General features: G+C 36.9%; 2 protein-coding genes across 3 annotated transcripts; one reads left to right on the forward strand and one right to left on the reverse strand.

Annotated features, from left to right (window-relative positions):
- Window positions 1–237: 237 nt before the first annotated feature.
- Window positions 238–4,575, forward strand: LOC103431995 (O-fucosyltransferase 31-like). The gene is made up of 10 exons (XM_070813642.1): window positions 238–564; window positions 671–733; window positions 845–929; window positions 1,011–1,081; window positions 1,204–1,292; window positions 1,389–1,592; window positions 2,832–3,096; window positions 3,296–3,523; window positions 3,877–4,074; window positions 4,279–4,575. Exons 1-10 carry the CDS (start codon window positions 418–420, stop codon window positions 4,486–4,488), a joined length of 1,560 nt encoding a protein of 519 aa, XP_070669743.1. The 5' UTR covers window positions 238–417; the 3' UTR covers window positions 4,489–4,575.
- A 3,042-nt stretch (window positions 4,576–7,617) lies between these two features.
- LOC103402050 (mechanosensitive ion channel protein 3, chloroplastic-like) lies at window positions 7,618–13,780 on the reverse strand. Of its 2 annotated transcripts, none has more exons than XM_070813180.1 (14): window positions 13,429–13,780; window positions 12,539–12,761; window positions 12,369–12,428; window positions 11,921–12,078; window positions 11,598–11,721; window positions 11,411–11,508; window positions 11,191–11,304; window positions 10,719–10,770; window positions 10,195–10,344; window positions 9,911–10,021; window positions 9,527–9,694; window positions 9,314–9,427; window positions 8,991–9,047; window positions 7,618–8,668 (listed from the first exon to the last, which is right to left on the reverse strand). In XM_070813180.1, exons 2-14 carry the CDS (start codon window positions 12,614–12,616, stop codon window positions 7,835–7,837), a joined length of 2,118 nt encoding a protein of 705 aa, XP_070669281.1. In that variant the 5' UTR covers window positions 12,617–12,761; window positions 13,429–13,780; the 3' UTR covers window positions 7,618–7,834. The 2 variants fall into 2 exon arrangements, with proteins under 2 accessions (XP_070669281.1, XP_070669282.1); XM_070813181.1 differs by having other exon boundaries at window positions 11,921–12,072; window positions 13,429–13,769.
- Window positions 13,781–21,537: the final 7,757 nt, after the last annotated feature.

A 21,537-nucleotide genomic window follows, 5' to 3' on the forward strand; every position in this document is an offset into this window, starting at 1 on the left:
AAAAGTAAAATATTTCACACGCACTTAATCCCAACAGGATCCTTTTGGTGAGAATTATGGAATCCGTAAATTTTATCCGCTTATCCGCTTATTTACATCGTGCGATCAATTTGTATCAAATACTGTATGTTTAATTTTAATTAAAAATATTTAAAATAATTTCTCACCGCATGATATTAAAATGAGCGGACAAAATTGATGGTGCCCGAGAACCTCACAAAGAGGATCCGGATTCCACTTAATCAAACCGTAAGCCTTAATACACCTTCCCTTATCAGTTTTCTCGCGTTAAAATTAGATCCGATTCACAGTCCTCGTTGACGACGGTGAGCTTCTCCACCGCCCTCCCTTCCCCCTCAACCAAAACCCGCAATCAATGGTGAAACTTTAGGTCTTCGATCAAAATCAAACCAACCCATGAAGCTTCACAAAGACTACTATGGCTACTACTACCCCAACCAGTCTCAGAGAGCCGCTTTAGCCGGCCTTTTGGTGGTCCTCTTTCCGGCCTTCCTGCCAAACCTCTTTGGCCCATTGGGCCACGCCTCTCCTTCCATCTTCTCGGTAAGTTCCTTCCCAGCAAACCACTCCCACAGGTTTGAAGTTTTTGTTAATGGAAATGCGTAATTTTGTTGAATAATTATTAAACTGAAATGGGTTTTTTCTGCAGGAGTGGAATGCCCCGCAACCCCGGCATTCGCGCCTTCTAAGTCCGGCTTTACTTCTTCAATCTGTCAGTTCCTTTTCCTTCTTTTTTTTTTTTTTTGTGCCTTTGATTTGATGTTTGCTTATGAACAATTGATCTGATTACATGTATTTGCATGTTGGTTTTGAATTTGTGTAGTCTGTGGATCAACAGAGCAAGCTTTGGGCTCCGTTGCCCGACCAAGGATGGAAGCATTGTCCTGAAGAGCCTAGAAGTTTATCATGTGAGTATTAAAGATAAGGCCATATTATATGTTACATTGTATTGATTGTTATCTGATGTACTACCGTTCATTTTCTTGCAGCGTCGCCAAAAGAATCTACTGGGTATATTCAGGTGTTCCTTGATGGAGGCTTGAACCAGCAGAAAATGGGGGTGAGTTTTAATAAGTTTATGAGGAAAGTCTTGCTATTACATGTAATTCTATAGTCAGATGGGTGTACAAAATGAGATTATCTAATTTAATTTATTTGGTCTTTTTTTTTTTCATAAAAAAGATTTGTGATGCAGTTGCTGTTGCTAAAATTTTGAATGCCACCTTGGTTATTCCACACCTTGAAGTTAATCCTGTGTGGCAAGATTCGAGGTATATAGTGGGTATGCTAACCTGGAACCATCCCTAGAAATTATTATTTTTATCCAAAGGGGAGCCATTGATGTGAAACTCCTTGTGCTTTTGCAGTTCCTTTGAGGACATTTTTGATGTGGGTCACTTTATTGAAGCCCTACAGGGTGAAGTTTCTATAGTTAAAGCCCTTCCTATTGAATTTTCTTGGAGCACTAGGGAGTATTATGCTACTGGCATACGGATTACAAGAATAAAAACAGCACCTGTTCATGCTTCTTCTGATTGGTATCTGGAAAACGTCCTGCCCATATTGCAGAGGTCAGTAAATGCTTTGACCCTTTATTGAGAGCTAAGTTGTATCGTATACCATTGCCCGTATCATATATGTTGTAGGTCCTAAAGTTTAGATTCCATCTTGTATTGGATCATGCTGTGTACGTTTCTTAAATTTTTTATTGTGATAGCTTCTGTTATAAACTTGGACATAAGTTGTCATCTCTTTACTGGGGTAAATAGCAGAAAGAAGCTGTCATAACAAGGAAAGTTTTGGCATAGTAATATTATGATGTTAGGGACATAACTTTGGGAAATTGGTTGTTTGGCTAATGTGTATCGTATATATTTATAGCTTAGTAGTGCACCACAGAAATACTTCTGTCTCTGCACGTCAAGGCATTGGGTTTTCAAGCTTTATTATGTCTTGGGATTTCAATAAATAACCTTGGAGGGATCGAGCCAATGTTTTAAAAATTTCAATACCATAAGCGGAATTCACTTCTATTCATTATATACCAGCCGATGAGCACACACTTTGTGTGTGAACAATTTCATTTTATTTTTTGTTTTTTTTATTAAGGAGTGTGATTAGTTTTTAAAATTTTAAAAAAAAGTATGAAAAAATGATGGTGGGACAATTTCTCTTAATAAGTGCATATTTTATCTTAATATTACATAATTACTGTTTTGTCCTCCTTATATAAATATTGTGTATAAAAAATAAGGGTAAAATAGGAAAAATAGGGATATGATTGTCATTTTCTCAAAAGATACAAAATTACTATTTTGCCCTCCTTGTAAGTATTGTGTATCAAAAGTGAGGGCAAAATAGGCAAAAAGGGGCAAAAGATACAAAATTACTATTTTGCCCTCCTTATGTAAGTATTGTGTATCAAAAGTGAGGGCAAAATAGGAAAAAAAGTTGACAAGGAAGGTTCTCTTAATAATAGTATAGATGTTTGCACCTTCAGAAGGGATCTCGAAGGGAAGGTATATTAAATTACAGAAATTGATTACCGTGTACTTCTTGCTGCTCCAAGGCAAGAAAGATGAAGGAACTACTTCAAGACAGTCATTTGTGGACGGAAAGAGCACGGTTTTCTAGGTCTAACTGTAAGCCAGAAATATCCTTTGGTATTATGTTAGAGTGTCTTTTCTGGGCACAACTTGAGCTACCAATCTGAAGCACATGCATATGATTCACTACAATAGGTTGCTTTTTGGGACCTAAATTTTAACCAAATATCTTTTCATGACTTAAAAGGTGTTTCACTGCCACAGATATGGAGTTGCTGCTATCTCCCCATTTTCTCATCGTTTGGCTTTTGAAAACTTGCCTCCAAGCATACAGCACCTACGTTGTAAAGTCAACTTTGAAGCTTTAGCCTTTGTTCCTCATATCAGGAAATTGGGAGAAACCCTTGTTAATCGTCTCCGCTATCCGAATAGAAACCAAAAGGCAGGTACTGGCTCGCAGGACAAAGCAAATGAAATTGAGAAACAGGGAGCTGGGAAATATGTTGTTTTGCATCTACGCTTCGATAAAGTATGTTCTTAATTAGCTTTATATCCTTGGCATGTTTGATTATGTAATCGTTTCGGAGTCTTTGAGCTGATTTAAGTGTTTTGAAATATATGTTGCCCAAAATAATTTTTGGAGAATCTTAAAGCTTGTCCTAAGAATCTTAATTACATCTGTAGGATTAGTATTTCCTAATATCTTCTTTGCATGCACATACACACAGGATATGGCTGCCCATTCAGCCTGTGATTTTGGTGGTGGTAAAGCTGAGAAACTTGCCCTTGCAAAATATCGGCAAGTAATCTGGCAGGGTAGGGTCCTAAAATCTCAGTTCACAGACGAGGAGTTAAGAAATCAGGGGCGTTGCCCATTGACTCCTGAAGAGATTGGATTGCTGCTGGCCGCTTTGGGCTTCAACAATACGACCCGACTCTATCTTGCTTCTCACAAGGTTTGTCTTAAAGCAGAATGTCTATGCTGTTATTTAGGGGCTAATGGCAAGGGGATCGTTTGTTGATTTGTTTTTATTTAAAAAAATAAAATAAAATAACTCTATAAAGATAAAAAAAAAACCATAGAATGGTTACAAAATAATACTCAGAAAAGTTTTGTTTAGATATTCTCCTTCTCTTCGCCTCAGTCATTTTCATTTCCCTCTCTCTTCAATAGAAACAAATTGAAAATGTTGACAAACGAGCCCCAAGCATCTCATGCGATTCCTTAGGTTCCTTCTCACTAAATGTTGACATCATGTCTTCATGATGGTTTGAAATTGGAGAAACAATTTTACGTTCCTTTTTTTAGGTTTACGGTGGAGAAGCAAGGATCTCGACTTTGAGAAGATTATTTCCAGATATGGATGATAAGAAGGGCCTTGCCTCTGCAGAGGAAAGGGCCAAAGTTGAAGGCAAGGCTTCTTTGTTGGCCGCTGTTGACTATTACGTGAGCATGCAAAGCGACATCTTCATTTCTGCTTCTCCCGGAAATATGCACAATGCACTGGTAAGCATATCGAGTTCAGTACTTGGTAAATATTTGTCTTCTTTAAGATGGCGGGGGAATAGTTCCGATTATCACGTCATCAATTTTGCCGTTGTAAATAGCATGTTTTTGCCCTGTTATAAAATCAGTGTCACTAGAGAAGAATTGTTTCCTTAAAAATATATATGAAATTCTGAGCTGACAGGATTAAACTTGTATCGTCAGGTGGGTCACCGGGCTTATATGAACTTGAAGACTATTAGACCAAACATGGCATTGTTGGGCAAGCTTTTCGTGAATAAGAGCATGGAATGGTCTGATTTCCAACGCGCGGTTTCGGATGGACACAAAACCAGACAGGGGCAGATGAGGCTGAGGAAGGAGAAGCAGTCGATCTATACATACCCTGCTCCTGATTGCATGTGTCAATCTTAATTGAAATCAATTAATGTGTTGGAGTTATCCAATCCCATTTTTGTATAGGCTTCATTGACCTAATTATATTGTACATTCTGCTTCTTATGTGTCGATGGGCAACCATTGTTTCTCACCAGCAGAAAGAGAGATCCAGCGACGAAATCGCCTTGCGTACCACGACTCCGACAGACTGTTCCATTTCAATACAGTGAATTTTTTGGCTTAGAGTAATTTAGAACTAGCCTTTCTACACACGCTCCCACGCTTGCTAAATGGAGCTGTATGCGTAATGTATGAAGGTGTACTTTAATCAAAGGGCGCTACATGTGTTTTACGTATTTTTATTTCAACGAGATCAGGAAAACGATAACTAACAGTTAATTATACGAAATTGATCTTAACAATAACAAATTGTGTCAAATATTCCTTACAATACCATTTCTTTCTGTTTATGTTGTGAGTTTAGAGGACAAAAGAATGTAAACTGAAATTGTAACGTATAAAAATAAATGGCACCAAAGCCAGGCATGTTCATCTTGTGCAATACTGAAGAAAAAGAAACAACACTAAAACATGTTTGTAAATCTTCATCATCAAATCCTTTGAGGAACAACGAACCTAACAGTGCGACGCCAATCATTTCTTTGCTTCCCTAAAATGTAGAATGTCCAGGCATTCATATGAACCAAACAGACGGACAACTGGAGAAGATGCAAGCACTAACAGTATGTTGAAGTTAAAAAACTAACTTCATCAATAAAACCAATCAGAAAAGCCTTAGCAGGCAACACATATCACCTTATCAGTTATGGTAGAGCACGTTTACGTTACATATTTATTCGCACATGTGCAGAAACTACATATTGGACACTGAAACAAAATACTCACTTGGGATGATGGGGACTGATTACTCGTGGCAGGTGGTGGTCTAAGGGAGGATTGGGGACTGGTCTCTGTGGATGGTGTGCAGGAACCCCTGCTGGCTGTACACTCCTTGCATTGATGGTCTCACCTATATATCCCAAAAACAACTGTCATTAAATATTCCTGCATGTAAACCACACAAAGCAGCATCAATCTACAAAGAGAAATCCAACCCTCTATCTAAACAAAATAGAAACACAGTAAAATTACAAACTTTAAGTCCGAATTGGTCACCCAACATATACCAACATATTTATCAAGCAAATATGATACAAATTTAAAATTATGACTCGCACTCCTTTAGAACTTCAAAATTAAACAAAAATCATATAAACAGTAAACTGAAAATAACACAACCAAGGATGTTAGCTAAGAAGGAAACCTTGCTGTATGCCAAGTTTATGCAAAATAATTAAAAGAGTTACAACACTTGAGTAAGTCCAAAGGTAAAGACAACCTTTTTCGCCGGATGTCCTTCCCTTTCAAGCCTCCTAGCTCTATTTAGAAACCAACCCCCCCCCCCCCCCCCCCACTCCTCTTCCTCCTCAAATCAACTCACACATACAGAGACCAAGCAAGCAGTATACATGAACTCGACAAAACCTTGAAATAAAGAATGATGAGCAAATTTTAGAAACACGAACACGCACACAACAATGCCGCAAAGGGGCAAAGAAAAACCGGAAGCCTAGTGACAAGTATACATACCAAATCAAAGAACAGCACCTGGACAATATATGTGTATATGCGTGTGTGTGTGACTAAACCAATAAGAAAACCATATCAAACCATGTGATGGAAATTGATGCTAACCATATGTATTCAACCTTTTCCTCCAAGAAACTTTTAATTAAACAAAAGACATAACGATTTTTACATTTTGGTCCCTCTCCGCCTTCTGTGCAAAAGGGGTTCTCTTGAACCTCTCAACTTCTTCCCTGACATCGTTTACAGAAAAAAATGTCAAGAACAAGACTCTTATTACTCGCCACCGACTCCCTGACAATGTTATGCACATTTCTTAGAAATTCCGACTAAGGATCGGCGGCCGGAAAATTAGGTTCCATTGCAAAATTCACAAATTAGGGCAAAATTCAGAGATTAGGGCAAAATTCAGAGGTTAGGGAAAACTCTGACAGATTAAACAAACTGAAAAAATAAAAAAATTCAACAAATCGAACTACTGAACAAAATATTCCATCAAGAAATAGAGAGAACAAGGAGAAAGAGATATTTACCTCCACAAACGACAAACGAGGAGGAGGCTGCTCGGCTGATAACGGCCACAGCGACGGCCTCCGCCAAAGTCACTCAAGCACCGTCGTTATCAAACTGTAGCGATCGAGAGAGAGATGATGGAGGAGAGCAAATAGAGGGCGGGACTGAATTCACAGAGAGAGAGAGCGAGCGCGAGCGCGAGCGCGCGAAGAGAGAGAGAGTTGAGTTTGGTTGGGCTTGTGGTTGTACAACGGCTATAAATTAAATTGGGTCAGGACTCAAGTTAAATTAAATTGGGCACTGGTATGTAAAATGGGCCCACGAACCGGGCCTTCTCGGACTCAGGGCCAAGTCCAGCCAATTTTTTTTATTTTCCAAATGTTTTTCATTTTTTTCCAAACTATGTTAAAGTTGTCAACAAAATTAAAGAAAATTAATTAAAATAAAAGTAATGGGAAATATAATAAATTAAACACAAAATAATTTTACTATTTCTTTTCAAAGCCTTACAGTCAAATAACCACTATTTTCTCTTTCACGTTTTTCTCCCAAATAAAATAAATTTTCAGTGATGAAATAGTTATCTAGAAATAGTCGCTAAATATATGAATAGCCTCTTCAATGATGAAAAATCATTGAAGGCCGTCACCAAGAAGTTTTAGCCACCATTTTATTTTCTCTCTTTGTGAATTTTATTTTTCAAATTTTTAATAAGCACTTGCATAGCATGTGTACAATTGCTAGTAAAAATTAATAAAAGGGAGAATTATCTTATCTGACTGAAATAGTCAGTACAGTCCGAGCTGCCAAATTATCTAAACCTAAACTAGTCAGTACGCTCGACTAAATAGTCAGTACTATCCGATGACAAATTATCTTATTTGACTGAAATAGTCAGTACAGTCCGAGCTGTCAAACGAGGCCTAAGAGTTGGTTCACTTACTAAACAAGATTTTAGTTTTCATTTTAAGAAAACGTTAAAACAAAAAATTGAAAACAAAATAATTGACAAACCCCAAGTGTTTATTAATTACCTTTTTTCTTCATTACTTTGAGCTATTCATTACAGTGATGGGAGAAACGACCAGTTTCTCCCATGTAATGCCACCTTCAAAAACTCAGCGGCATACAATTTTTTACTTACAATAACTGCTTTAGAATATGACATCGTAGCCTTCTCGGTTCTGCTATTCATTGCCATGGCTCTGGAAACCACAACCATTCAACCATCCTTCGCATCCGTGCCAACGGAAGGAGACCCGTTACCATTACGACTGGCACTGAACTCTTTTGATCCTGCAGTGGGAGATGGATTCGTATCTTCCTCAATTGGAAGCGTTCGCTTTGAACCCTCCAAAGCAACACCAAGGATAATATTCTCTTCTAACGGAGGCCTAGCTGCTGATGGTGCTGCGACAGGTTTCTCGCCATCTTGCTTTGTCTGCGTAGTGGTCAAAGGAATATCTGCTTTTTCGCTACCAGTCTCGGGTGAAGCAACAGAGGGCTTCTTAGACGTCACCTTTTGTGGAGATGCCTCCTTGGAATGAACTCCTGTTGTATCCTTCCCTGCATGTTTTGTACTCTCGTTCTTGGACCGCACCATCTCAGAGTTATTTTGAACTGAACCATCAGATGCGGAATTCCTTGTTTGGGGTTCAGATGGCGGCATTTCGGAGGCCTTAGAGGTTGTGCTTGAGTTGGAACTTGAAGTCACTACAGCCTTGTCGTCAGTTTGTGCATGAGTTACTGCTGGCCCAGCTTTAGTATTTGATCCCTTGGAGTCAGATGTTGAGGCCGCTTCAGCCTGTTTTTCTCCATTTGTATGCGTTGTGTGAGTTGAAGCCTTGCCCTTGTCGTCACTACTGATTTTGTAAGATGGTTCAATAAGTAGATGCGGACGATTAGTGGATGCCCTAGAACGAGTGAAAACGGTGTCAGCGAATGGCACATTTTCCAAGTCGGCCTCACTGTAATATTTCTGGACTGTGCGGATGGGTGTGGCAAGCCGGGCACGGTGATGGCTAATAACTCTAAGAAGATCCATAAGTATTGCCTCCTGTATTATTTCATCAATATAGTCCATGAGACAGACATTCAAGGTTTCCTCACAGCCTATAATTAACAATGAAAGATTTAAAGGCATTGCGATATCCATAAACAACAACTGCAAAGTACAGGCAGACCACAGGCACTCAGAAACCAGAATTAGCAAACAACACGAATTATACAAAAATTTGTAACGACGTCCATTTCAAAGTTGATCAAGATTTATACTATTTCTGATTCTATTGTATAATTTTGCTTTTCAGACATCATTACTTTATATAGTTTGAATCGACGTCCATTCCTAAAGCTTCTACCAATAAAAAAAGTATTACCTTCACGCAGAGATACTCCTCGAAACGAGATGTTTTAACAAAGCAAGACACCAAAATCTGTAACAAAATTGTACGCTTATGAGACATAAACTTGAGATAAGAACAATTATTAAATAAATAAGTTGATAAAAACAAAAACAAAAGAGAGGAGCGTATTATATAGAGATTGAAGATCCACTGGAAAATCAAATGAGTTTTCCCATTTACTCTATGAAGACCTTGGGAATGAAAGTGAAGAATTGGAAGACCAAAAGTTTCCGTCATGTATTTTTAAAGTTGAAAAAATTCGTAACTTCAAAAGAATGACAGCATAAAAGTCTTACCATAAGAGCCTGGTTTTCCGGATTAATATCGTCCAGAAAAACTCTTCTATGCAACCTTTGCTGCTCTACTTGAGGATTTTTTGCCAGAACCTTACGCATATCAGCTACTATAGTCTGTAGACAGCAATGCCACCGAGGTTACCGTATGACATGATAGAAGAAACAATATTCCAGAGAACAAGTAACAAACCAGTGAACAAAATGAATGCTCACATGAATTTTATTTACATCCAAGTGACTGACTGCGAGGTGGGTCTTGATTCGCCAATGAGTTTTCTGGCTAAGATTCCGGACAACAGTTACAGTGAACTTGTGATTTGGAATGTGAACTGCTTCACGATCATCGCCCCTTATAATTGTTGGGGACCACCAACCCACATGCTGGTAAAACAAAACAAATTCATCAAAAAATAAATAAAAAGGGCCAAATTGCAGATAAGAAATTCACTTCCAAATATTTGTTTTGCAGAAAGAACTAAATTGTTGAACCCCACTTATGTTTAAGGTGGAAGCAATCAAAGATATTATGCACATACATTATGTTTTTCCTCCTCCCTGTTGTTCTCATATGATGGATTAACAAAGATATATACAAACCTCAACAGTACCAGAAACTTCGTAACCTTGAATCTTAGTCTGAATCCATTCATTAGCAACAAATGGGCGTGTGGCATGAATCATTACACTTGAAAGGAAGTTTGTGAATATCTGAGTCAAAAAATAAATATTAACGTCAACGCGATCAGAAAAACCTTGAAAGAAACTATAAATTTTAATAGTATTTGAACAAAAGTATACACATAGATAATCAAGAATTTGTAGTTATGATCAATGAACTGCAGCTATTTCAGTTTACAATGTCAGGGGAAGAAGATCACTACCTCACGACCAGCAAGGGTGAGCAATACTGTGCCAAGACCCCCAGCCGTTACCCATCTCTGGGTTGAGAATCCCAGCAATTCCATGAACAATGATACCGCAGCAACCCAAACTGCAGAATAAACAGCCTTTCCAGCGAAACTGAAGCCCATCTGCCCAAGCAAGAGACAATTTTTGTAAAGAAAAATGATATTACGCGATATAAGTGCCACCAAGATAGTTATATTACTATATTATTTATTACAAAATCACACAATAACAGAAATTTGACAGGAAAAGAAAAACTATGCTACATATATTACAAAAAGGTAAAAAGAAGGTAATGTATATGATAGCGAGGAACATTTTGTTATCATTTGCAGAGGTACTAATGACATTGTCCTTTTCAGTGCTGCAAATTGAAAAGGAAAGTTAATTTTTGCCAAAACAAAGTATGAATGCAAACGAATGCATACGACCTAATGAAAACATAACATTAAAACAAGTAAATACAGGAGTTGCCTACTGAGAAAGTAAGAAAACATACATTTCTTGTGTCATTTGTCTCCGTAAAGAACTTTTGTGCTTGTTGAATTAAGCTGTAAACAAAAAGTATCGCTGTTGAAAATCAAACTTTAAACCGCAGAACCAGAGCCATCACAATCAACGAGCACAGTGATTACAGGACCAGTGTGGACAAAAGAAAAAGACCAGTGCGGTAAAAATAAAAATAACACTCACACAGACACATCTGCGTATAGAGCATAGCAGCAAAATAAAAAACTATGCCAACAAATGAAATTACTACATCGTGGCAGAAGAACTAAACTTATTGAACGAGGCCCTTTGGCCATTCTCAATGTTCAAATTACTTTTAACTAATATAAGAAGTTGCTTCACTACTTCTGGAAGAAACAAATATCAAAATGCAATTCATCGGAGACCAATCTATTAGTTGACCGATGGAATCATGAAATAAATATTTTTGAGACACAATAAGAGCAGAGAACTGTACTCACCTTGACAAACAATAGGCAAATGCCAGCACTGTTGATAACGATTGTGTAAAATTTATAAGACGTTGCTTGACAGCCTGGCTTGCTTCTGAAGGTAGGACTACAGGATCCAATGCTCTGAAATGAACATCGCGGCAGGAAACAAAACAAGCGAATAGGTTACATCATTTTTCGTTCCCTGAAGTGTAATTTGAAACTAACTACTTCTACTGTAGAAGTGAACCTGCACAAAAGTATCACTCCAGTCCAGAGAAGCAAGGGCCGAAGGTAAGAAGTCATGACATAGTGGGACCTACTTTTCTTCCAAGTATTATCATTCCGCTGCAGAAACTCACCATGGAAGAATTAATCAGCTCAATAACATAATCAAACAATGTCTACAGGCAAGGTGCGATGCAAGAATAACATACTCGAAGAAAAATAACCCTGCCGAGACGCAATAGTGGCCCAATACCCCAAACAGCAAAAGCAATGATAGCCGCTGCTGGGATCAATTTAAGCAAAGCAGGGCTTCCACGTAAAGCATCATAGGACCTGCATAATATGTCAACATGTATATTTCTTTAGACACCAAACATTTCCATACTAATGCGAGAGAAAACATGGTGAGGCATTGCTTCCAATTAAACAGAATGGAATACCCAAAATTTAGAACCTTGTACGCTGTTGTGTGCAGTTGTCGAATCAAAACAAAAAAGGGATTGAGAATTCAATTGGGAACGTGTCCACATACCTTGTTAAGACAAGAGTAGCAGATTTCACAACAGGAACTCCATTTCGTCCACCTGGACCTAAAACAGATCTGCACAAGAAAACATTGCATCTGGAAGAAACTGGACCTATTGGGACGCGTACACTGCTTAAAAGATGGAGACTGCAGGCACCCTGTCGCTGACAATCAAACGTAACAAAAGAAAATGAATTTCCGTGGCCTCAAACTCTATTCAGGAAAAACCCCTTAAACTCACACACGCAGACCAAGCAAGCACTACACTAGAATCAATCATCCACTCAACAAAACCTTGAAACAATGAATGATGAGTAAATTTCACACGAGCATGCACACCACAGTTCCACGAAGGGAAAAAAGAAAACCAGAACTCTAATGATAATTATGCATGCCAAATCACCGAACAGCAACTGAAAAGATAAAAATAACTGCACCAATGAGAAAACCATACCAAACCATGCGACGGAAGATTGATGCCAACCATATGTACTCGACCCTTTCCTACAAGACACTTTTAATCAAAGAAAAATTACAAAACTCCATTAGTACTCCATAAAAAAGTAAACTCTTAAGCGCGAAGATAGCACGAAGCAATGAAGACTACAAAGAAATCTCACATACAGCATCAGGATTACGGCATCCACGATTACTGTGGCTTCTCCAATCATGCAAAAACCGCGTAGCAGCCGCATGAGGCATGGCCGATTCTCAACCAGTAGAGGTGTAACTTTGAGCACAAATAAGATAATGTCGTCGAAAATCAGATTACTCCTTTCACCCTAATCATACTATGTCTTCAAATTATGGGGCTCAGTCTCACATTAGCAAATATGAACACCAACACCTGCGAAACTCAAAATTCAACTTCTCACTTTATGTTCAAATCCTAAACAATAACCCAGAATTATACAGATTATAAAGTTACACCATGTTTGGATGAGAGAAATAAACTTGGAATTTGGGTAAAAGTCAGAATTTATAAATTGACATGCACCAATTCCTTCGTTTGAATTCATAAACATAGAAATTTAAAATTTCCACGTAAAAAAACTTGGAATTTGGGACCTTCAATTCCTAAGTTTAAATTCCATGTAAATAGGTGTCATTTCCCAATTTCTATTATTGAGAGTTTAAAAATAACAAATTTCATATTCAATTCCATTTTTCTTTTAGCTTAACCAAACAAGAAAATTCACGAATTCTAGAAAAGAAAATCTCGTCATTTTAAAATTCCTTAGTAATCTTAAATTTCTTCTTCTAGTGTGAAAAATTTGCAATTTAAAGCAGGCCAGTGAATTTTACGTTTAACTTTTTCTTGGTTTCTTAAAATCTTACAACAAATTACACAGATAAAATCCTTACAAAAATTAGTGAAAAGACAATGAAATAATAAACCAAAATTCAGAACTAAAACAGAGATTAATGGTTAAAAAAAGACTAGAAATTCTATTTTCTAAGGAAGGAAAAGCAATAGCTGGAAAATTCACAAGGAAATAAGTAAGTAGAATTACCAAATGCAGCGAAGCAGAGGATAACTTCCCGACTTCTCTCGCAGAAGCTTTCTTGTAGTGGAAACTGGTTTAGAGAGAGAGAGAGAGAGAGAGAGAGAAGGTACAAGGTAACCGTGGGGAAGGGGTAACGTGCGCCGGGAGGTACAAGGTAACAGGGCTTCCGCGTCCGCGGTGGACAGCGTGGTCAAATGGAAGTGCAGCGTTTTGGATTTTGAGTGAGGCTGCGTGGACCCGCGAAGTTACTCTGTTCATCTGTGAGGGGATGTCGTTTACGTAGCGCATGGAGCGTTAACTTGCGCGCTGTGCGTATTTGACATGAGTTGTTTCCTCCTGCATTGTTTAGTTGATTACTCTATGACCATACATTTTGAGGGGGAATTATCTTTTGTCCATTCCCCTAGTCACTATCATTTTCCAACATGTTTTTATGGTGTGTTGATGCTGTTTGCGTATTATTTTGGAATTCATCCTATATTGATGGGTCGGTTTGTGAAAAAATTAAAAAAATCTTAATTGATTTTTAGTTTGTATGAGCCATCAAGATTGCGTGGTCAGGAGGCTCCGCATGGTTGGATCTGGAAAGGATCCTAGCCCTTCGGGGAGGATCCTAGTCCTAAGAAACGGTTAACCTCATCCTCTTTTATGTTCTTTTTTCGTTTAGGTGGCACCAATGAGATCTAGTTAAAGAATAGGATTTTCTCACTTCTTATTTTTGTCCTCTTTCTTTCTATTCTTTCACACTTTATTTTTTATCTTATTATCTCTACTAATTAATGAAACCTTATTTGTCAACCAAAAGATGGTGAAAAAACAATTTTGTTTTCTATCATCCAAAAAAAATGATGGGCAATAATGTAATTTCACAAGACCAAATTTGATTATTTTTTATTGAAGTCTCACCTACAGGTGATGTTAAAATATCTCTAATATTGAAATTTAAAAAAAAATTAAAAAAAAAACCAAAAACAAAAACATCTCACTCCCCCACGTTCTCTCTCTCCCTTTCTCCTTCTCATTTTCTAAAAAAATGTATTCATACACACAAAGTGTGTACGTAAATGCTAGTCTCTATTAAAAAATTAATATAAGATATTGACGTGGTTTAACGGTAACCGTTCAAGTAAGAGAGGAGAGAATGAGAGATAAATTAGGAGGGGAGAGAATCCTCCTCCGTTTTCTAAAGGTCAGATTGCACCATGTAGCGCAAGTAGATTTTCTTCAATTTTTTTGTCTCATTTAGAAAACTTGGGAATTTTACTAGTAGTGTTTTTTTAACAAATATTAATAGTGTTAAAAATATTAATTTTACTAATACCTCATGAGGTTTATCATAGTTTTATAAAAAAACACTCGAATTTTTGAAATTATACTAACATCCCTTCATATTTTAATCCACTTTCACATCACTCATAAATGAAGAATTTGCCCTTATAATTAATTTCAAATATAAAAGGCCGTGGTAACTAGATAGAAAAACCAAACAAATTAAAAATTGTTATAAAATAATTGTAGTTAAATGAAGAATTTGCCCTTATAATTAATTTCAAATATAAAAGGCCGTAGTAACTAGATAGAAAAACCAAACAAATTACAAATTGTTATAAAATAATTGCGTTAAATGAAGAATTTGCCCTTCTAATTAATTTCAAATTAAAAATTGTAATAAAATAATTGTAGAGAGAGTAGGGAGGGACGACAGAGAGAAAAAGCACTCGAAATATGTGCGTTATCTCTTGTGTCTAGTGCCTTTATTTGTACTGTTTAAGGGAGATAATTACTTGATTCCTAAGTAATACAAATCTTACAAGAAAATGATCTTTTAGATCCTATAACCAACTTCTAATTTACATAATTACATTCCTATACAACACTTTTTTCTTAAGTATGTATAACTTCAGAAGTAGTCACATCAAGTCTTCATGCAAATGAGGAAGTAGATGATAAAGTCGTCTTGTTTGGTAAAAGCAACGCATATGTGAGTCTCTAAGTGGGAATACATACAGGAGCATAATCTCACCAAAACCTTGTTCTGGTAAACTCGGTACGACAAACCGTGGTCTACAAAGAAAAATGTTAATTAATGGAATATGTCGATATTTGACATCTTTAGGATGCAAGCAAGTTGTAGAACGACATGTGCAATAGTATGACCAGCTCAATGTGGGTGCTTAATCAAAACCTTGACAGGTAGCAAAAATCCAATGAGAAAATGCTACTAATCTAATGGAAAAAGAACAAGTTAGATCAACTTAGTATACTTCAGGATACACTCCATTAGTTCGATAAAACTTTTCCTCAGAACTATTAGTGTTGCAAAAGAGAGAGTTAACACAATTCAATACCTTAGTAAGCTTTTGGAAGGTAGATATCAACACCGACATTGTGTAGAGATCGGCGATGTTGTCTTGAAAACGGATATGCTTTATTTCAATATTTCGTTGCTTTGCTGGCAAGTAAAGAAGAACTTTTGGGACACAATGATGGATGAAAATCCGTATGTGCTTCGATATCCTTAACAATGTGTGACTTGTGTAAAGCAATGAGCTTGCCATGATTCTAAAACATTGCAGCTATGGTCCATTAAATAGAACACCAAGATATTGCGGTATCCATAATAGTAAAGACATAACCGTTTGAAAATGTGCTTTATGCAAGTTTGATAAGTAGTCAACTTCATCATAACAAACAAGACAAGCATCATTCAAGGATTAGGGAGCTAAATTTGCTCAAGGATGCATAGTGATAAAATAAGCATGGGGTTCTTCATGATTATAATAACATAGAAAGTATCTGAATAGGCAATTGAAAAAAAAAATAACCAAATTTTTTTATTCAGATGCTAGCAAATTTTTATGGGAAATGCTAAGAAGACTCTCAAAAGTGAAGCTCTTTATGAACTTTCCATCACCTCATGTGTTTGGCACAATTCCCATCATAACATTATGAAACCTTGCGCCAAAAAACATTAGATGGCGAAGCGTCCATAAAGAGTCTCACTTTCAGAGAGTCTCCTTAGCATTTCTCAAATTTTATTCAAATGATGAAAATTGGCAACATTTCATGTGATTGCTTATCAATTATCATTACTCATTGTTTTGGTGGAGGTGGCTACTTTACATTTTCATGTCTAGGTTTTTTCGTTTGTTTGCTGCTATGGGCTGCTCACTTTGGGCCTATTTTATTATAATTTTCTGTTATGGAATTGGGGTTTTGCTTGGCCTTGGACTCTCTTTTGGAGTTGTCCTTACCTTGTAATAACTTTCTCTTTCTATGGTAAGGTTACACCCCATAAGTTTGACAAAACTCTTCCTCATAACTATTAGCGTTGCAACAGAGAGAGTTTACACAATCCAATACCTTAGTAAGCTTTTGGAAGGTAGATATCGACATCGGCGATGTTGTGTTGAAAATGGATTTGCTTTATTTCAATCTTTTGATGCTTTGCTGGCAAGTGAAGAAGAACTTTTGGGACACAATGATGGATGAAAATTCGTATGTACTTCGATATCCTTAACAATGTGTGACTTATGTAAAGCAATGAGCTTGGCATGATTCTAAAACATTGCAAGTAAGGTCTATTAAGTATAACACCAAGATATTGCGGTATCCATAATAGTAAAGACATAACCGTCTGAAAATGTGCCTTATGTAGGCTTGATAAGTAACCAACTCCAGCATAACAAACAAGACAAACATCATTTCAAGGATTAGGGAGCTAAATTTGCTCAAGTATGCATAGGGATAAAATAAGCACCAAAATTTTGATTTTGACAAACTTCTTTGTGTTTGTCTCTCGGAAGTTTGTATGAATAAAGTTGAGTTAATTACACTAACACCCCTGAGGTTTATCGAGTTTTTACAAAACTCCTTCAAGTTTGAGACATTACACTAACACCCCATCAGGTTTTGATTCACTTTCACATAACTCCCTTCAGTTAAAATTTTGGCAATGAAATGACAAGTTTGCCTTATAACTAATTTCTTAAACAATAAAAAATTCTATTAGAAAAAGTAAATATCACAAAAAAAATAAACATTAGAACAAGGGTTGGTGGAGCAGCCACCCTGATCTCGTGCCCATTTCAACACCTGCTTCTTCGTGGTGCAGCTCGACCTTGGACTGCCAATTTCCACCGTCTACTGCAACTCTCAGAAGAAGCCAGCAAACAGGATGCGCTAAGCGTTGCCATATAAGCTAGCGAGAGTGGATGGTGTGGTGGTGTTTCTCCAAGGAATAAGATGGAATTAGCCATCAACTGATGCACCCCATAAGATGGAAGTCAGATCTTGAAGGCAAAAGATGGAATTATCATTAATTGGCTTCATCTTTTGCCTTCAAGATCTGACTTCTAGTCAAGATTATGGGGAACTGGGGATTCCCGATTTGAAGAACAATTCATAATTTCATATTTTAATTTGGGATTCCCGATTTGTCCCGAAATCTTGAAAATATTTTGAGATTCTTGAAATTTGGGATTCCCGAAAATTTGGTTTGGGATTGGTCTTCAAATTTTCGTCTTAAAAAATATCAGTTTGGGATTCGGGATACTAGTTTCTGTTCGATATCCCATACTGAACTAGCCCTAATCTTCTCTATAAGACAAAACTTAGATCAATGTTATGGACTATAGTGCATGGTTTATATAGCTAATTATAATATAATGTAGCTAATTATATATATTATGTTAATACTTTACATTATGAGTTAAATAACCTAAGAGTAGTTCCACCGGAGGTGGAATAGCCCAGCACTCAGTAAAAAAACTAGGCTGACACCTTGTCAATTCACTCCAGCCCAGCAACTTGCCTGGCACCCAGCCCAAGCTGGTATCTGGGTTAGCCCAAAATTGACTGACCAAGGAGCTGGGCTATTTGCCCGGCGCGTGCAGCTCACTCACGAGTGGGTGCGAGTAGGGGACAAGGGTGCAGGCGGCGGGGCCCGCTGTCAGCCCACTTGTGCTTCACTCGGAAGGAGGCGACGTGGCCCTCTCAATGCCGTTGGATTTCCAACGGCTAGTTTTTGTAGACTGTTGGATTTCCATCGGTAAAAAAATTTAAAGTTGACTTTTAAAATGGATCGTCCGATCACAGATCAACGGTCCTTTTTTTTTCACAAAAAATAAAAATAAAAAAGATAAAAAAGGCCCAACGGTCAGAATTATGACCGTTGGCCACGTGGCAGCGCCTTGACTCTTAGATTTGAATATTTTTCAAATTCAACAGTCCAGAATAATTAACTATATTAAATTTTATTAAAAATTATGAAAAAATACAGAAAAATTATGAAAAAATACATAATTTTTTTTTTAAAATATAGAAAATTTTTAAAAAAGTTATTTTTTTCTATAAATACCTAACCCTCATCTTCCACCTTACACCACATTTCAATATTTTCTACACTTTCTAACAAAGCTTTCATATACTTTTTGTTTGAAAAAAATTACCAAAAAGCTCATCCTTAATTTGTTTGTCCATATAAACCATACATTCCTACATCCATCTTCATCGTTTTCAAATCTTGAGTTTTCTTTTACAATGTCTTCTTCAAGGAGAGTGCATAAACAATTTGTGGAGCAATAGAAAAGATTGTTGGCACAACAAGAAGAATTGATCAATCTCGAGGAAGGTGGAGGTGGAGATGAGGCTTTTGCAATGGAGGAGGAATCGGATGATGGCCATAGAAGGCAGAGGGCCTCACATTCCCACCGTGTCATGGAAGTTGTAGGTCAAATAGCCAAACCCAGACGTGCCGCAAACTTCGATAGAAAAAGGGAAAGACGAGGTAAAGATCTCTTGGAAGATTATTTTATTCCCAACAACGTATTCCTTGATCATGTTTTTAGAGATCGTTTTAGAATGCAATGAAGTTTGTTCAACAAAGTCATGAGTGCTATTTGCAACCATGATCCATATTTTGTGCAAAAAGATGATACTTTTCGTGTTCTAGGTCTTCTTCCAGAGCAAAAAATTACGGCTGCCTTGTGAATGCTTGTATATGGAGTATCTGCAGATCAAGTGGATAAGATCGTGAGGATGGGAAAAACAACTGTTCTAGAGTCTCTGATGCGGTTTTGCTTTGCAATTGAAGCCCTGTACACCAATGAGTACCTCCGGACACCCACGCCAAGAGACATGCGAAGGCTTCTAAGGAAGGGTGAGATGCGAGGCTTCCTTGGCATGATTGGAATCATCGATTGCATGCACTGGACTTGGAAAAATTGTCCAAGTGCATGGCAAGAAGCTCATGGCGACAGAAAATAAGCCAAAAGTATCATTTTGGAAACGGTGACTTCATTTGATACATGGATTTGACATGCTTTTTTTGGTGTTCCAGGAGCTCATAATGACCTAAATGTCCTTGCTCAATCTCCAGTGTTCGAGGATCTGCTGCAAGGAAAATCATCGAAATGCACATATTGGGTTAATGACACTAAATACGACGGACCATACTACCTTGCAGATGGTATTTAACCAAGGTGGGCTACGTTTGTCAAAACAGTGTCACATCCACGGACTGAAAAAGAAAAACACTTCGCAAAATGTCAAGAGGGGTGTAGGAAGGATGTGGAATGTTGTTTTGGCATCCTGCAAGCTCGTTGGGCAATTGTCAGGGCTGCAGCTAGAATGTTTGATGTCGAGGCTTTTCGATCCATCATGATGATGTGTATTATTCTCCACAACATGATTGTGGAAGATGAATATGATTTATGATGCCGTCGATGAATATGAGCCGGATCTGATGAACAACTCAAGAACACGTATTTACTGTGCTTATGATCGGACCGAAGATCCCGTGCAACACGAGCCGTTGGAACGGGATGGACATTACAATGAATTGATTGTTCAGCGGTACACTGATGTGCAAGAGCCATATTGGCATGTAACCAGCCAGAATGACTTGATTGAGCACCAGTGGGGATTGCAAGAAGGTGAAGATAATTAAAATAAGCTTGTGGTTGAAGAATAAAGTGTATTTGAAGAGTTTATGTAATTTTATTTTAGTGTGTGTGTTTTTTTTTAGTTTATTTGATGAGTTTATGTAATTTTATTTTAGTGTGTTTTTTTTTTAAGTTTATTTGATGAGTATGTAATTTTATTTTAGTGTGTTTTTTTTAAGTTTATTTGAAATTTTATCCGAAATTGGTCAAAAATCTTATTTGAAAATAAAAATATTTATTTATTTATTATTTTTAAAAAAATATAAAATATTTTAAATGGGCTGGGTGCTAGCGCATTTTGTAGGGATGAAGATCTTTTGTGCCAACGAATTTTTAGACTGGGTGCCAACGCATATTTTTAGGGGTGGAGATGCTTTGGTTTATTACTGTTCACTGAAATATATTACTGTTCACTTGAGTGGATAAATCGTTGGGTGCTGGCGCAAAGTCTTTAGGGTGGAATTGCTTTAAGAATACTGTCTTCTAAACAGTTTTCGTAACCCAAGAATACTAAACAAATATTATATTACCTTTATTGGTAACAGTTAAAAATATCGTCCATAAACTATTATTTCAATTATTGGAATGGTATAATGACTTAAAAAAATTAAAATACGAAAATGTATGATGAATGTACCTATAATGGTGTTTAATTGTCAAAAAAAATGAAAATTATAATTTTTTTTTAATTTTCAAGTTGTTAAAAAACATGTAGATGGGTGAAAGGTGTAATGGTAAAAAAAAAAAAGATAAATGGGTTGAAAAGGGTAAATGGGTAAACGGTTATTAAACGGTTACGGTTAAATGAGTATGCGGTTATGGATATGGTTAGCCATTTATAAACAGTTATGGGTATGAGTATAATAGTTTAGGTAATTACCCAACGGGTAAATGGTTATACGGGTATGAACATAAACGGTTATGAGTAAATAACCGCGGTTACCCATCTGCCATAACCGTTACCCATCCCCAAATGAAGGTGGGTGTGGAGGAAGTTCTCAATATTATAATTATTTTTAATGTTTAATTTATTCTTTTATTGTTTAAAGTTATTTTTAATGAATTTATTCTTTTAGTGTTTAATTTATTTTTTAAAATATTTTCTTTTTCTAATATTTTGTTGTTGTTGTTTAAATAATTAGTTATAAAGATAAAGTTGTCAATTTATTAG

The sequence above is a fragment of the Malus domestica genome, chromosome 15, assembly GCF_042453785.1.
Source record: "Malus domestica chromosome 15, GDT2T_hap1".
Lineage (NCBI taxonomy): Eukaryota > Viridiplantae > Streptophyta > Magnoliopsida > Rosales > Rosaceae > Malus > Malus domestica.

What these genes read in the sequence shown, in the direction of transcription:
- LOC103402050 (XM_070813180.1), bottom strand. Translation starts at nt 12,616, where the DNA reads ATGCCTCATGCGGCTGCTACGCGGTTTTTGCATGATTGGAGAAGCCAC. An exon ending in GGAGTGATACTTTTGTGCAG is followed by an intron (nt 11,305 to 11,410) that starts GTTCACTTCTAC and finishes TGTTCATTTCAG; the next exon opens with AGCATTGGATCCTGTAGTCC. An exon ending in AAGTTTCTGGTACTGTTGAG is followed by an intron (nt 9,695 to 9,910) that starts GTTTGTATATAT and finishes TTGTTTTACCAG; the next exon opens with CATGTGGGTTGGTGGTCCCC.
- LOC103431995 (XM_070813642.1), top strand. Translation starts at nt 418, where the DNA reads ATGAAGCTTCACAAAGACTACTATGGCTACTACTACCCCAACCAGTCT. An exon ending in AGAGCCTAGAAGTTTATCAT is followed by an intron (nt 930 to 1,010) that starts GTGAGTATTAAA and finishes ATTTTCTTGCAG; the next exon opens with CGTCGCCAAAAGAATCTACT. An exon ending in CCTGTGTGGCAAGATTCGAG is followed by an intron (nt 1,293 to 1,388) that starts GTATATAGTGGG and finishes GTGCTTTTGCAG; the next exon opens with TTCCTTTGAGGACATTTTTG.